The sequence below is a fragment of the Habropoda laboriosa genome, unplaced genomic scaffold (genome assembly GCF_001263275.1).
Source record: "Habropoda laboriosa isolate 0110345459 unplaced genomic scaffold, ASM126327v1 scaffold40, whole genome shotgun sequence".
In the NCBI taxonomy this organism is placed as follows: Eukaryota; Metazoa; Arthropoda; class Insecta; order Hymenoptera; family Apidae; genus Habropoda; species Habropoda laboriosa.
Genome location: NW_017100231.1, coordinates 3,265,392 through 3,279,514, shown reverse-complemented (window position 1 = coordinate 3,279,514; position 14,123 = coordinate 3,265,392). Strand labels below are relative to the sequence as shown.

The window sequence follows — 14,123 nt, the reverse complement described above, 5'->3', positions numbered from 1 at the left end:
TCGCGAATTAATGACCCTTTTCTCACAGAATTATATCTTCCAAACATTTTATTACTAATCTAGCTATTATCCAGTCTCCAATGAATACTAAATTAAAATATATTTTGGCTCGAGTATTAATCACGAAAGGGTTGGAAAACGAAGATTGTTAGATAGCCACAGAATATTTATTTGACATTATTCTTCGAATTCCCTGTAAAGTATAGCAATTTTAACTATCATCTACTTAAATCGAGATGGTTTCGAACGAATGAAACATATTCAGTATGAGACGAAATGCGTTTATTAATTATTTACATCATGTGTGTTCGAACAGCGATTCGAGTAGAAATAAATATCGTTTAAATAATATAAAAAAGTATGTACATACAACAATATGGTAACCGAGGCCGCCGTCGGCGGTCTCGATCGCTAACCGATCATTAAACATTAGATTATTTCAACGACAACGGATCACACGACGATTCACATCAGCCATTAGACGGGTAAGAGCAGCTAACCGAGTAGTTAATTAATCGCTCGCATATTGCAACGCTACATAGAGAAATCGTTCTGTTTTGCGTTAGTAAGCACGAGAACTCCGCTCCAAGCGAAAGCTTCAGTGGTAGAAAAAATACGGTAGTGATATCCCTCATACTGTACACATCATCCCTCTTTGATTCAGTGAACGCTTCCATTAACATTCAATCTAACGTCGAAAAATAAAAAAGAAACGAAATTTTCTTCAAATACAAAATTTCTCCCGAGGAAATTCTCAAAAATAAAGAAAACATTAACGTAGAACCTAGCAACAACGATATCTTCGCAATAGAAACACCCATGGTACGATATTGCACTGGAATTAAAAAACATATCCTCTGCACCGATAAACAAAGTTCGACTTGCACCATTTTCGTGTTGCTTATAAAAGAATTTTCATATATACATAAAAAATTGAAACAGTAACAGTAAGGTCAGAAAGATACGACACACCATCCCCTATACCCTGGTGCATCGTCGAAGCGGCGGTGCAAAAAGAACGTAGCGAGTGAAAATCGACTTTCCACGTCCGTGGGCTAGGGTAAAAAAGCAGGCAAAGAACCGTCGCGAAAGCAGAGCGTCCAGAAAGTCCGTGATTCACGCGAGTCACCGAATCTTCCAACTCTCGCTCCTCATCTCTGTCCCTCTCTTTATCACATTCCCCTTTCGTCCACCACGAACAAAGAAATCCGGCTAAAGCTTCTCCAGTGCGCGACTATTCGTCAGTAGCTCTCTGGTCAGTCTCCACACTTGTTTAGCCGCGTTCTCCAAACCACTCGGCGACTTCCCTTTGAACAGATCCAAATTAGGCAGGAAATAGTGCGGACATCTTCGACACTGAAGGCAGGATATCAGCTGTAGAAAGATCCCGTTTATACGATCGGCCAAACATCCTTCGTCCCATTCGGTCTCCAAGGGATGTTTCTCGCACTCGTACAGCAACAGAGTCTTCATGTGGTAACTGGTGACCGGATTCCCCGGAAGATCCAAGTGTCTGTCCCTCAGAGTCTTCAGAATACTCAAACATCGTCTTCGACAGCCACCTTGCAGCAATCTGGTCTCCGCTTCGGTGAAAGACAACACCCATGCGTCGCCCTCCATCGCGGACTGTTTCCCCTGAAGGGCCACGCTCTCCTTCGACAACAGATCGAAACCTTCCGTTTTCACCTCCGCCACGAGATTAGGATGCGGCCAGGGAATGTGCGGAATGGGCCAGTGCGCCGCTGATCTCGGCCACACGCCTGAACATTTGAACGCAGGTGTGATCTGCACCACGTATCTCTCTCTGATACGAAGTTTCACCTCGGTAGTGTCGGCTATCATCTTCACCGAGTCTCTGTAGGTGCATTTGTCGCAGGCCTGTGCCACGAGCGTTTGAAATCTCGATCGAATTTTCCTGGCGGACAGGTAGCCAGAGGCGGTGATGAACTCTACCCACAGTGACATAGACCTCTTCCGTCCGTCGCTGAGCTTCAACACGGCGCAGCCCGGCAGGGTGCCGTCGTCGACGAAGTTGAATACTCCCATCTGGTTCAGGTAGAGGACCACCTCGAATTCACCTGGCGAGATCACTTCGAGGCCCTCGTAACGGCCGTTGCACTCGGTCAACGAAGAGATGAACCGTGGTTCCTGCACCTCCACTTCCTTCAACACCTCTTGAACAACTTTGCACACCTCTCTTATCGTCTTCTGTACCTGGCCCATGCGAGCTTGCACACGTTCGCCGTAGTATTTGTTCATCTGGTAGAGCATCTTCGACTGAGCTGCCATCATATCTTGCGGTAGCAGCATGTTATTGTCCCTGTGTGAGCTTTCACCGATAACGATCGCTCGAGGTTGTTCTTGTGGAATCGATCTGTCTCATTGTTTCGTACCGGCGAGCAGCGTCGTTTCTGTTCGATTGTCGTTAAGCTCCATGATTCTTAAATTCCTCTTTCGATTTCTACACCGTGGTGACGCGTGCCAAGGATCGACGGAGGCGAAGATCGACGAACCGGAAGGACGAGGAAGAGAGAACGGACGTGAATTAGTGCGAAAGAAAACACTTTCGGGGAAGAAAGAAGTCACGGAAACGAACAAAAGCGGCGTGCACGAGCGAGGCGGCAGGTGTTGTACGTGGAACGAGCGCGACTCGAGGTGTTCCGCGCGCGCGACGACAGAGAGAGCACCGGTGACCACCGGCCCGTTCCACTGCCCTTGTAGTTGTGTGCCGGCTCCGCAAGTCCCGCCCTCGCGAACGACAGGGTCACGTGGAGCGTGCGCGGTTTGGCCACGCCCACTGTCGCTCTCCTCCTCTAACCGGGGGGGATTGTTTTCTGTCTGTCGCGGGCACCGCGCGCGCACACACCATCGCCCTTTCGATCTGCCGAATTTTTCATCCCGCTTTAGTTATTTACGCGGTTTCTTTCGTCGTTAACCGAGGGACACTACGGGGAACAGGGTGGTTCTTCTCGCGAGGGAAGAAGGAATCGCGTGAGTTGTAAATTTGGTAATTGTATCGGATGTTGCGTACGGTGTATGTTGCTAATCAAATTATAGATTCGTTTGGTACACTTTTTCGGTGATATTGGTTTAGGGAAATTTTGACAAACTTGTTCAGTTTTGGCGTATTTCTCGTTTACATTCGTCGTCATAAGAAACTGTTTGAGAAGAGCTTCTGTCTCGTGTGTATAGTTGTAAAATACTCGAACATCGTCGTTACGTATGGTTTTTGCGAAAGAATTCTGTTCGTCGTCGTGCATCGCGCGTTCCTTTCTAAACTGCAGCCTTCGATTATTTATAAAATACGTAACACACATGTCAAATGGATGGAAAATAATCTACAGTAACTCTACTTTTAGATGAAATTGCATCCTTAAATTATTATGAGCTAAAATAATTTTATAAAATACAACAAAATCTTCAAATCTTTCATCCACATTTCTCGATTGCTCGTTTATTTCACATTTTCACCGCAAAATATTTCAAAAGCAACTCTCCCTCGCTTAGCCAGCCTCGATCTGCAACTTTTTCAAATTCCTCTCGCATTATTCACCAACTAATCGTCAGAACTCGAAAAAAGGACTTCACAAACGCTCCAATGAATTCTTCGGCGGCTGAACAATCACCGTTTCGAACACAACGCACATAAATACAATCAGACGCGATAATTTCCTCTCGTTCGTAATGCCAAGGAGAGACTTCAACGGCGCCTCTCTCTCTGCAACATGTCGATCCAACAGTTGTAAATAAATTCCTAGGGTGGAAAGAATCTTCGAGAGAAACGCGCATTGTTCAGGTTGGGGTCGCGCGAGGATTCCACGCACGATCGTTCGAGCCGATAATTCCATCGCGAGGGTCATTTGAATGTTCGACGTTCGAATAAGAAATAGAAAGTCCATACCTTTCCAGATATTTTCTTCTTGTCTGTTCGTGAATGAAAAACAGCCCTCGCGGGTTCTATCAATATGGCGGCCTTAACCGCGACCAGATGTTTCTCCGTGTAAGAATAGAGCGAATTCGACGTAGTGAAATACGATTTTTCCAAGCTTCTTTTATGCTTCGATCGTAAAAAGAGCCGCGACGCGAATACCTGTGTCCGAAAAATACCGATAACCAGGTGAGATACCCCATAGGTCGACCATTTCACGAGATTCGAGAGAGATCACCAGCCACCGTATGACGAGAAATGGTTTCTTTGATGTTCTTTTCGTCTGACCTTCCTTTAACCCTTTCGCTATCGGGAGGAATCTAGCGACACGCTACCGGAGGTAAGTTTTATTCGTGGGACGGGATTTTTGTGTGCTCGAGGTGAGTGCGGTGAGAAGAAGGGCGCTTGTGGTATAACGATAGGGTGTTCCAAATGTTTGTGGGAAGGAAGTGAATTTGTTAACGGTTTTGAATATTTATAAAACGAATTGAATTTTTTAACGAGTTTTAGAAAATTTTCGTTTTACCTAGAAGTTTGCAAGATTAGGCTGTGCAATGGTATTTGATTGCATTAACTTCACCCTTTCGTACCTAAATTACTTTTCTTGTTTAATGCAATGTCAGTTAGAATTGTTAAAATTTCATTCGCACCCGACACAGTGAGGTTGTGAATTAAGAATTAAAGTTAAGGTGGTCACTCGTAAATTGACGTATAAAACTTTCATTAAGCCTGAATCGCCTGCTGTTCCACTAATTACCTTATTGGTAAAAACGAAGCTGCAGCTGTCAAAGATAACGACACAGAAAAATTCTTTTAAAAAGGCACCTTATCACCTCTTCGACGCCTGATTAACTTCACGACCTCGTTACACCTCTCCCGTGGACAATACTTCACAAAACGAAGATTCCTGGCGTAACTGAAATCCATTACGACTGATTACTTTCCACGCACGGAGACGCACAGTCCGAGACGTATATCCAGCATTACCGGTAGAAAGCCCTCAACGACTCGCTTCTATCCAGCTCCGTCCGCCTCCTAGCCGGATAATTGAATAAAGTTCAGAAATCCAATCTACTCGATGTTGGAGTGGTAGATTGGTGCCCACCGTGCCTGCTATTCCCTCACTAATACGACTTGATTCATGAGTCGAGCACGTGCTTCTCTATCTCGCTTCCAGCCTCTCTTTCCCGCTTCCGAACGGTGTTTTCGCATAAGAGACACGAGGGGTCAAACGTTCTGCTACATCAGCCCTCGCATTAATGCAGAAGCCAGCCTCTCGTTGCGCCCTAAACGTGCCTTTCATCGTCCCATTTCGACTTAATTCGTTTATCATCTGAATTATTTGTACACCCGTTGGATGGACGGGGTTCGGCGGCGGGACCACGCGAGGGTATCTTTTGTTTCGAAGATGCGTACTGGTGGATGAAGGAAAATCGAGAAGTGTGCTTCGAGAGAGAATATCGACGGCGATTGTGAAAGTGGCTTAAATCGCGTATTTCGAGCATTTCTTTTTCGGGTGTACACCCTTTGAGATTGTTTTTGGGTCAGATGTGGCTGGTTGGAATGAATTTTTATCGAGTTAACAGTAATAATGCAATGCAAGATTATGAATACGGAATTTAACGCAATAATATGTGGTTTGATTTTGTACGAAAATTATATTTTACGTTTCCCCATCGTATGGTATGAATGCTTCGGCGGCTGAGAGCAGACATTCTATCGCAAAGGGTTGAAAAATGTTTTTTCAGTATGTAATAAAATATTTCACAAAATACTTGGTCTTATAAAGTAACTATTTTCTACGAAATGATCGAGGCGACGCAAAATAAGTGACAAATTCAAATATTTTAGAATTTTAACTCAGACCAGTTTCACAATCATTACCTTACTTCTTTATTTTATCATCTTACTTCTTTAACACTTTCGCTGCAGCAGTGTTACAATTTTTCATCACGCGTGTAAAATTTGTAATTTTGGCCGTATCGTTTGAAAATTTGATTTATTAAGTTAAGATGGACGTGTGTAAAGGATAAAATTAACACATTTGCGTCGGATGACGCACATATGCGTCATTCAGGTATTCACTTGGATTCCGAATGACGCGAAATACGTCATTGAGATTTTCACATATCTGTCTGAAAGTAAATTTATAAAACGCTGTAAATGATTGAATTTCTCTTCAGAAATGCCGCGACAGATGTTTCACGAATTCTAATAATTGTATACGTTTCACGAAAAAGTGATTTACCACGTTCTTGAAAATTTCTTTGAAAAATAATAATTAGTTGAAAAGTGACGATTGAAAGAAAAGACGCGAAATCACCCCGTGCACATGTTAAGCGCTGCTCTAAGAGTCCCGTCGCCAATGCGTTAAGATGGAAGTGTACCACGAAACGCCCCAGTAGCAACGAAAGGGTTAAATTATATTCGATTTTTTCCAAGTTAGTGTTGCACATTTAATGGTTAACACCAATTTTCGAATTCATTTCACTTACCAGAACACTTTTCTCCTCTCCTTAAAAACTAAATTTCGCAATTTTCCCATGAAAACGGCGACGTGTCCGATATTCCAAAAATCTCTCGATTGTGAGGCCGCCAAGGATCGTTTCCAGCGAGTGCACGTTCACTGGGCTATATCTAATGTCCCGATCAGCCTTGTCGAACTCCTCTCGAAAAGAGCAGTCCTAGGCAAATGCACTTTTGCCAAAACATTCCACGAAGAGGAAGGAGGAGGGAAAGTGATGGCTCGTTTTACGTGGCAGGTAGAAGAAAAGGGCGGTCTCCTATTGCGTGGCGCGTTTCATTGTGCAAGTTTCTCGGTTGTGTAGTATCCACGACGACAAGTCTCTCTTTCTCTCTCTCTCTCTCTGTTGAAGAGGCAGCCGGCCTTGTAAATCAGCTCGAATGAACATCCTCGAGTAATCCCCGAATAATCCAGGGCTCAGTGGTTCGGTTCCAACAGCCGGCGAAACTCGTGCAGGCGCACTCTGCGTATTTCACGGTCTCCTTGCTTAATGACACGAGAGCACCACGGTGATCTCTCGATTCGACGTGGATGAACGAGACTCTATCAGTGCGTTGCGAGATTATACTTACGGAGATGCTGGGTGGATGTTGAGGGCGAACGTTCTTAGTGAAATTTGCACCGGGACGGGGAAAAGAAGTTTGTAGATCGGAGTGGGGAACGGACGTTCTTAACGTTTATGAGATTTTAATTTTAATTTTCCCTATTCCCGGGGATTCTCCCTATTTAGGGGATTTTAATTTTCCTCTTCTGTTCTTAGTAGGTTTGGTTCTTCTTGTAAATATTTTATTTTCGATTCTCTCTATTTGCCGGATTTTAATTTTCCTTTTCTCTTTTTAGTGGGTTTGTTTTTCATTCTAAATATTTTAATTTCGCTTCTCCCTATTTACAAGAGTTCAATTTTCTTTCCTTTTCAGTAGGTGTGCTTTTTATTTTTAATATCTGAATATCAATTTTCCACTCACCAGCACGGAACATTCACTTTCCTGGGCTCATTTTCACCTGGCTTAAATCAGAAGATTAGGAAAGACCAGCGATCAGATAAAATAAAAATCGAGTTAAAAATGCGTCGAATTAAACGAAATTACTGCCACCATATAACGAAATCGAGCGCTCATCGGGGCACCGAAATGCGTGCATAATTATCGAATAAAAGTCTCGTACACTCGATTATCGACGCTGTCCGTACCCTTAATATTCCGATGCATGTTCACGGACCAGTGACAGAAGCGCTGGTCCAAAAAAAAAAAAAGAGACAGAGACAGTATGGTGCCGCATCTGTCGACCAAAATGGATCGCGTTATGTCTTTCGTAATAACCCTGATACGGGTTCATCAAGCGAAGAAACGTGGTAGTTCGGTGTGTACCATACGCCATTAACTCGGCTCTGTCCAATTACTTTCGTCCATCGTGGCTGCTACGACGAGACAGGTATCCGCATTCCCAGTCGAGCACTTGGAGAAATTACGTCTATAACAGAGTGTTCCAAGGATTATAAATTGATGTTAGATGCTGAGAAATGAACACATTCTAAATACATGCAATCGAGCTCATTATCTTATAGCTATGCATTTAACTTGAAATTGATCGGTTGTTCAGCGCCACTTTTTCCAACGTGAACACGAGTGATTTCATTCTTCGTAATTTTTTTATCTTCAATTTTTATGCAATTGTGTGCATTATTTTATAGGTTCCTACTCAAAATTAATCGGCTATTTAGCGTCACTTTTCTCGATGATTTCAGTCTTCGTAATTTTTCTATCTTCAATTTTTATGCTCTTGAGTACATTATTTTGATACTCGAGCTCAGTTGGTTATTTAGCGTCACTTTTCTCAATATCATTTCAGTCTTGATGAATTCTAATGTTTCTCCAATTTACGTTTTTCTGTGCCTTCAATATTACTCGTTATAAATTACACTTACGATACTTTATTGAAAGAAACAGTCGAAATATGGAATAGCAAAAATTGAACCTAAACTGGTTAAGCAATTCAAATTTCTCACTCTGTTATTTCATAGCTATGTATTAACTTAACGGTTATTTAGTGCCGCTTTTCCCAATAGAAACCAGTGATTTCATTCTTCGTGATTCTTCTATCGTTAATTTTTATGCAATCAAGTGCATTATTTTACAAGTTCCTACTCAGAATCGCTTAGTTTATCACCTTCCGCAAGGTTTCATTCTTCACAATTTCTAATTTTTCCCCAATTTCTATTTTTCCATACCTTCAATATTATCTACTCGTTATAAATTACACTTGTCATTCTTTATTAAAAGAAAGTCGAAATATACAATAGCAAAAATTGATCCCAAACTGCTTAAACAATCCAAATTTCCCACTCCGTTACTTCACTAACAACCGTACAATAGCAACAGTTGGAATAAAATGAGAAGAGCTTCTCGAGCTGTTCACAGAGCGCTCGTCTGAGAAAAGATTGAAAGCCTGGTGAAGATTGAAAGGGAATGTTTCCTGTGAAAAGCTGACGCGCGCTCGCCGTTGCACGTCGGTTTAGACGGTGTTTTGTCTCGCTGGTAGCGGCGTGTTCTAGGTTTATTAAGGGCAGCAAGGCGGGCTCCATCGCCGGGAGCCCTTTGTGCGCCGGATGCCGCGATGCGTTATCTCGTGTGAGATACGGTAATAAAGGTATGAGAACACGCACGTGTCGCGCATAACTCATTGCCGGTGCGGATCGTCTTGATGGTTCTCGAACGTTTTCGACGCATCAGCCGGCGTTGTTCACGAAACCGAGGGTCGCTGCGAATGGGACGGAGACGATCCTTTTTCGAAATTTCACGGCTGGAATGGTTGTTGACGCTTTGCTACGAGTGTCTTCTCTATCCTTTTATTTTTGCTCTTCGCAGACTGTAGCAAAATTTTTCTGCACACACCTGTACACATTCAATCTTTTTCTGAAGAGAACGAACCCTGCAGCGGGGACAAGAAAAAATTGTATTAACGAGAGATAAAAATCGTATTACTCGCGATCCCTGACTTATCGATTAATATTACACACAAAGGAAAAAAGGAACATTCGCCACCCATAAATTATCTTTCACCGCACCAAGTCCATCAAGGAAAAGAAACATTATTCATACTCCACCTACAATCAATACTTCTTCTCGAGTATTCTACCTTCTCCAAACCAAAATTTCCCTAAACTACAACCTTCTATACAGGGTGTCGCAGTTTTTTTTGTATCAAACTTCGTCAATATATTCCGTAAGTATAACTAAGAGAAAAATGTTATACAAACATAGATCATTTGAAGCTTTATTAAAAGGTTACAACGAAAACACGGAACACTTGCGTTTACTCAGACACAATACAAAATGGCGGCGACAGAAGTTACATTAAACACTTCTGACGACCTCAGAATAGACTATTTTCCCTTTTATCACACTTCCCTCGGTATTTCCAATTTTCCTTACAACTTCTAAACAAATCTCCAAACGACCTATGTTCACATAACATCTTCTTCTCACCTACACCCGTAGAACACGCCCACGAAGTTTCATCCGGAACAACCAGGACACCCGGTATATTCGAAAACAGCTCACCACGTCCAGTCCTCGCTAATAAACTCTCGTCCTGTATCGAAAAGTGGCAACTTTTCAAAACAATCTTCCACCCTCTCCCATCTACACCACGAGTATAATTAATGATCATGCCCACTTGAGGCTACACATCTCGAATCGAATAAACCACCAACCCCGGCTCTCTCTCTTCACCTTCGGTACGCTCCGGAGCTATCGTGATTTCGAGTGGCTCTCGCGCCACGAGAAGAGGGTGCTCGAGGAAAGAAGGAGCAAAAGGGGGGGTCTATTATTGTCCGGTGCTTAATCTGTTTGTTGTATACCGGGGCAAGGCTGCTAAGTGGTCCTCGTTCTATGGTGTGGCCTATGGTGTTATATATACATAGAGCGAGAGAGAGAGAGAGAGTGGGCCAAGCAGCGAGGGGGCCTTGTGAACGCGACACATGTTGTTACATCACGGCCGCCCATTGTCGCGGCGTAGAGCAAGGCGTGCTGCTGTGCAGCCACGATTTCGCCTCGCTCAGAGAGATGAACGCAGGCACGGGGAACACTAATCGCGCACCACTTGACACTCCACTACCGTTCGAGCCGCAGCAGCTCTTTTTGACTGTACACACGCATGGATATCTGTATATATGGACATGTACCGGTTGTTCTTTCTGTGGACGCTTCATCGAACGTGTAAACATATTAGTCGCGCGAGACTGGTGGCTCTCTCGTGACACACTGGAACAAGGGGTGCCACTGTTATTTTAACGACTCACTCTCTTTGGTCGCGTTTAGGCTCCGCGACAGCGTGTTTTGGGCGACTGCTGATGCGGGGATCTTTTACAGATTTTCTTTAAGTTTGAGTCTGGGGAGTAGGTACGCTTCGTGGTGGGAGTAATGGAGAGTGCGTTTGTGGGTATAATTTTTCTTCCGAGTTTGAGAAGTTTTGTGGGGTAGGTTTTTTTGTTGGATGGTGGTTTTTCTGGGAGAAGTGGTTCCTTTGGTAGAATCGGTAGTTTGTAGGTTTTGGAAGTGATTTGTTTTTATTGTGTAGGTTAGTGTCTTCGACGGCACTAGAAAATCTGGAAATTCATTTTACACAAATAGAAATCTTTCGGAAGTAATTTCGTTGGATTAACACTCTCGCTGTCGTCGGAAAATATGGAAATTCATTTCGGAAAGGTGGGAAATTATTGTGGACCGCATATGTCGCGTCGGTGGCCAGAGTTGGGCAAAATCCGATTGATGATTGAAAATTACGATTAATATAAAATCCAATTATTAATCGTGGCTACGAAATAATCGGTAATCATTGATTAACGAATAAGAAAGGAATTAGAAGTTGTCATTAATGTTGGTGATTGCTTTATTAATTATTAATCATGAAATGATTACACTTTTGATTATGATTTAATCTGTACTTTCGCTCTAATAACTGTGGTTGTATAACACGTGATAATAAGCTCAATAGCAATATATTTTATAACAATAATTTCATAATAACTATAAACACAGGTAAAAAGGAATAATGATAATCTGATCAACGGTCTCTTATCATATCTCGCAATAAATTCTCACTCGTTTTCCAAATCTCGAGACGATTCGACAAACACACTACATTCACGCCATCACTCACGACATATTATTGAACCAATCCCACAATAACAACACTGTGAACATGTTTTTAGAAATAAATTTATTTTTTACATAGTTTTACTATTATTTATTTTTAGTGTAACTTGCTTTTAATATAAAATATAATTAATCACTGAATGATTTAAAAATTACTGAGTAATGATTACAAATTACAGAAGGTAGTCGCGATTACTGATTTATCTCAACGATGATCGACTGATTAATGATTACAGTTACTATGATTACATTAAATAATCGATTACAAAAGAATTAATTACTGCCCAACTCTGTCGGTGGCATCGACGTGTAAATAGCAATGGGTAATTATTACCGATAAGTCATTTACGAGAGAGAAATTGGATTAAGTTGAAGATAGAATGGATTAGAAAAATTGTTTCCTCCCATTCCTTCGTTTTCATTACGCACAGTGGTTCATAAGTGTTGAAGCAAAATTATGAGTACCGCATGGAAAAATCGACATCCTAGAATAATGGTAGGTTTATGACACGTCCTCTAAATATGGTTTGGGGATGCCTGCGAACACCCCAGGTATAAAAATGCACACTGTCACCACGCTCCGTAAGCAGTTCTAATTGTGCGCCCGTATTGTCTACGTCTTGTCTGAACATCTTCTAAAATATAGTTATTTACCTAGCTTACTCCACACGAGTTGTTTATTTAATATTATCCCTGAACAATAAGTACTAGAACACCCAGTATGTTCGTACTGAAACTATTACACGATTTAAATTACACTTCTTCGCCAGATTTAGTGTCACACATCGTCACAAATTTGTGCATCCGTTATAAATATTACAAAATTCCAGGCTGAATAATTCTGTCTTTTCAGCAAGTATCATCAAGTAGTTCATCGTTATTTCTCATACTTTTGCTGCGCTTCAGTTTTCACTCATCCCCGCTTTGTCCCTATTTCTTTTCTTTTCTTACTTGTTTCCTCTTAAGTTTTTGCGTTTTGTGTCTTATTTCTGTTTTCTAAGCATTGTACGACAACGATCTCGTTTTCTCTCGGTCACTCAGCCCTGATGTATCACGAGGTTAGCAATGAAATAGCGTGAAAAATATGGAACATTCACCGACTCCGGAAGATAATGCAACACCGTATGTACAAACGTGTTGTATCTGCATTCAGATTGCAACCATCCAAATAATGAATTCTGTATCACGACGCACCCTTATCAGTTTCAAGCAGTGTTTGCAGAGAGTTTGCGCAATCGTCCTTAGGGGTTGGCACTGTACAGCCAGTCCCGACTTCTCTTTCCCAATCTCGCGCATGGAATCGGCTGGATTCCAGTGGAAAACATTTTTCACATTCACACACACGTGCGCGCAATAATGTGTAACATATTCGAGTGTAGAAAACAATTTTAATAAAAATCTCATTTTTAGGTAACCTCCTTCGTGAAATTCTCACGGTAACATAATAATCGATACCTTCTGACAGTATTAAAGAGTCTTTTGATAATACTTATTAATACAAACAGCACGCGTACTGCTTAATCCTCTCGAATTGACGCGACGTTTATGGTCCCCAGAGGTTTCGAGCCGCTTATGCGCTCGTAATTAGATTTCGACGTGCTCGTGTTGCACCCTAATGTCTCTCCCGTGTTTATTTGATCTCGTGCGAGTCGTAGGGAAAAATCTTCTCCGGTGCTGTTCGAGAAAATTTATTTATTTGCGTTGGGTGTGCTTCGTTACCTTGCATTTTATTCACAGAGCTTGTTTTTGTCGGTGTTGTCATTTGTACGTTGCAATTTTGGGAGATTCGTGAGCCTTTTAAACCGCTAATATTCATTTATTTGTCCTTGTATTTAAATTAATTAATTGATCAATCACACGCGTCAAATAACTCTTACCAAACACTCGCAATCATTCTCCAAGAATCTTTATCATTGTATATCAAAGAATAAACATTATCAAACTCTAGAAACTGAGAATTACATAACGAGAATTATTCTACCCTGGTATTTAAATCAATCAATCACACGAACTAACGTTCCAGTGCATTAAATAACTCCTACCAAACTCTATAAATAATCCTCCAAAAATCTTTATCACTGCGTACCAAAGAATTATTCTACCCTGGTATTTAAATCAATCAGTCACACGATCTAACGTTCCTACGCATCAGATGTGTAAACTATCCTCCAAAAATCTTCATCATTGCACACCAGAGAATTATTTCACCCTGGTATTTAAATAAATCAATCAAATTAACATTCCTACGCATTAAATAACTCTTACCAAACTCTATAAACAATCCTCTAAAAATCTTTATCGCCGCACACCAAAGAATTGTTCTACCCTGGTATTGAAATAAATAAATCGCACAAACGAACGAACCAACTCTCGCGAGTCTCAATAAACCATCCTCTAAAAATCCTCCAACATCCTCCTCGCCTCTCCAACCGGAGGAACGTTAATTTTAATGGCGTTCGGTAACATCCATCGAGCGCGTACCAGGATCCCCATTAAACCGGAGAAAAACAGGAAA

General features: G+C 41.8%; 2 protein-coding genes across 2 annotated transcripts in view; one reads left to right on the top strand and one right to left on the bottom strand.

Moving 5' to 3' along the window:
* LOC108571475 (neurobeachin) overlaps positions 1–14,123 on the top strand; it is a 664,931-nt gene that overhangs the window by 616,446 nt on the left and 34,362 nt on the right. The gene's annotated exons all lie outside the window — the stretch shown is intronic.
* Positions 1,213–2,513, bottom strand: LOC108571622 (protein mab-21-like). Its single transcript, XM_017933700.1, has 2 exons — positions 2,479–2,513; positions 1,213–2,329 (listed from the first exon to the last, which is right to left on the bottom strand). The coding sequence occupies exon 2, from the start codon at positions 2,308–2,310 to the stop codon at positions 1,213–1,215; it is 1,098 nt and encodes a 365-aa protein (XP_017789189.1). The 5' UTR covers positions 2,311–2,329; positions 2,479–2,513.

Coding starts and splice junctions, on each gene's coding strand:
- LOC108571622 (XM_017933700.1), bottom strand. CDS start 2,310: ATGCTGCTACCGCAAGATATGATGGCAGCTCAGTCGAAGATGCTCTAC.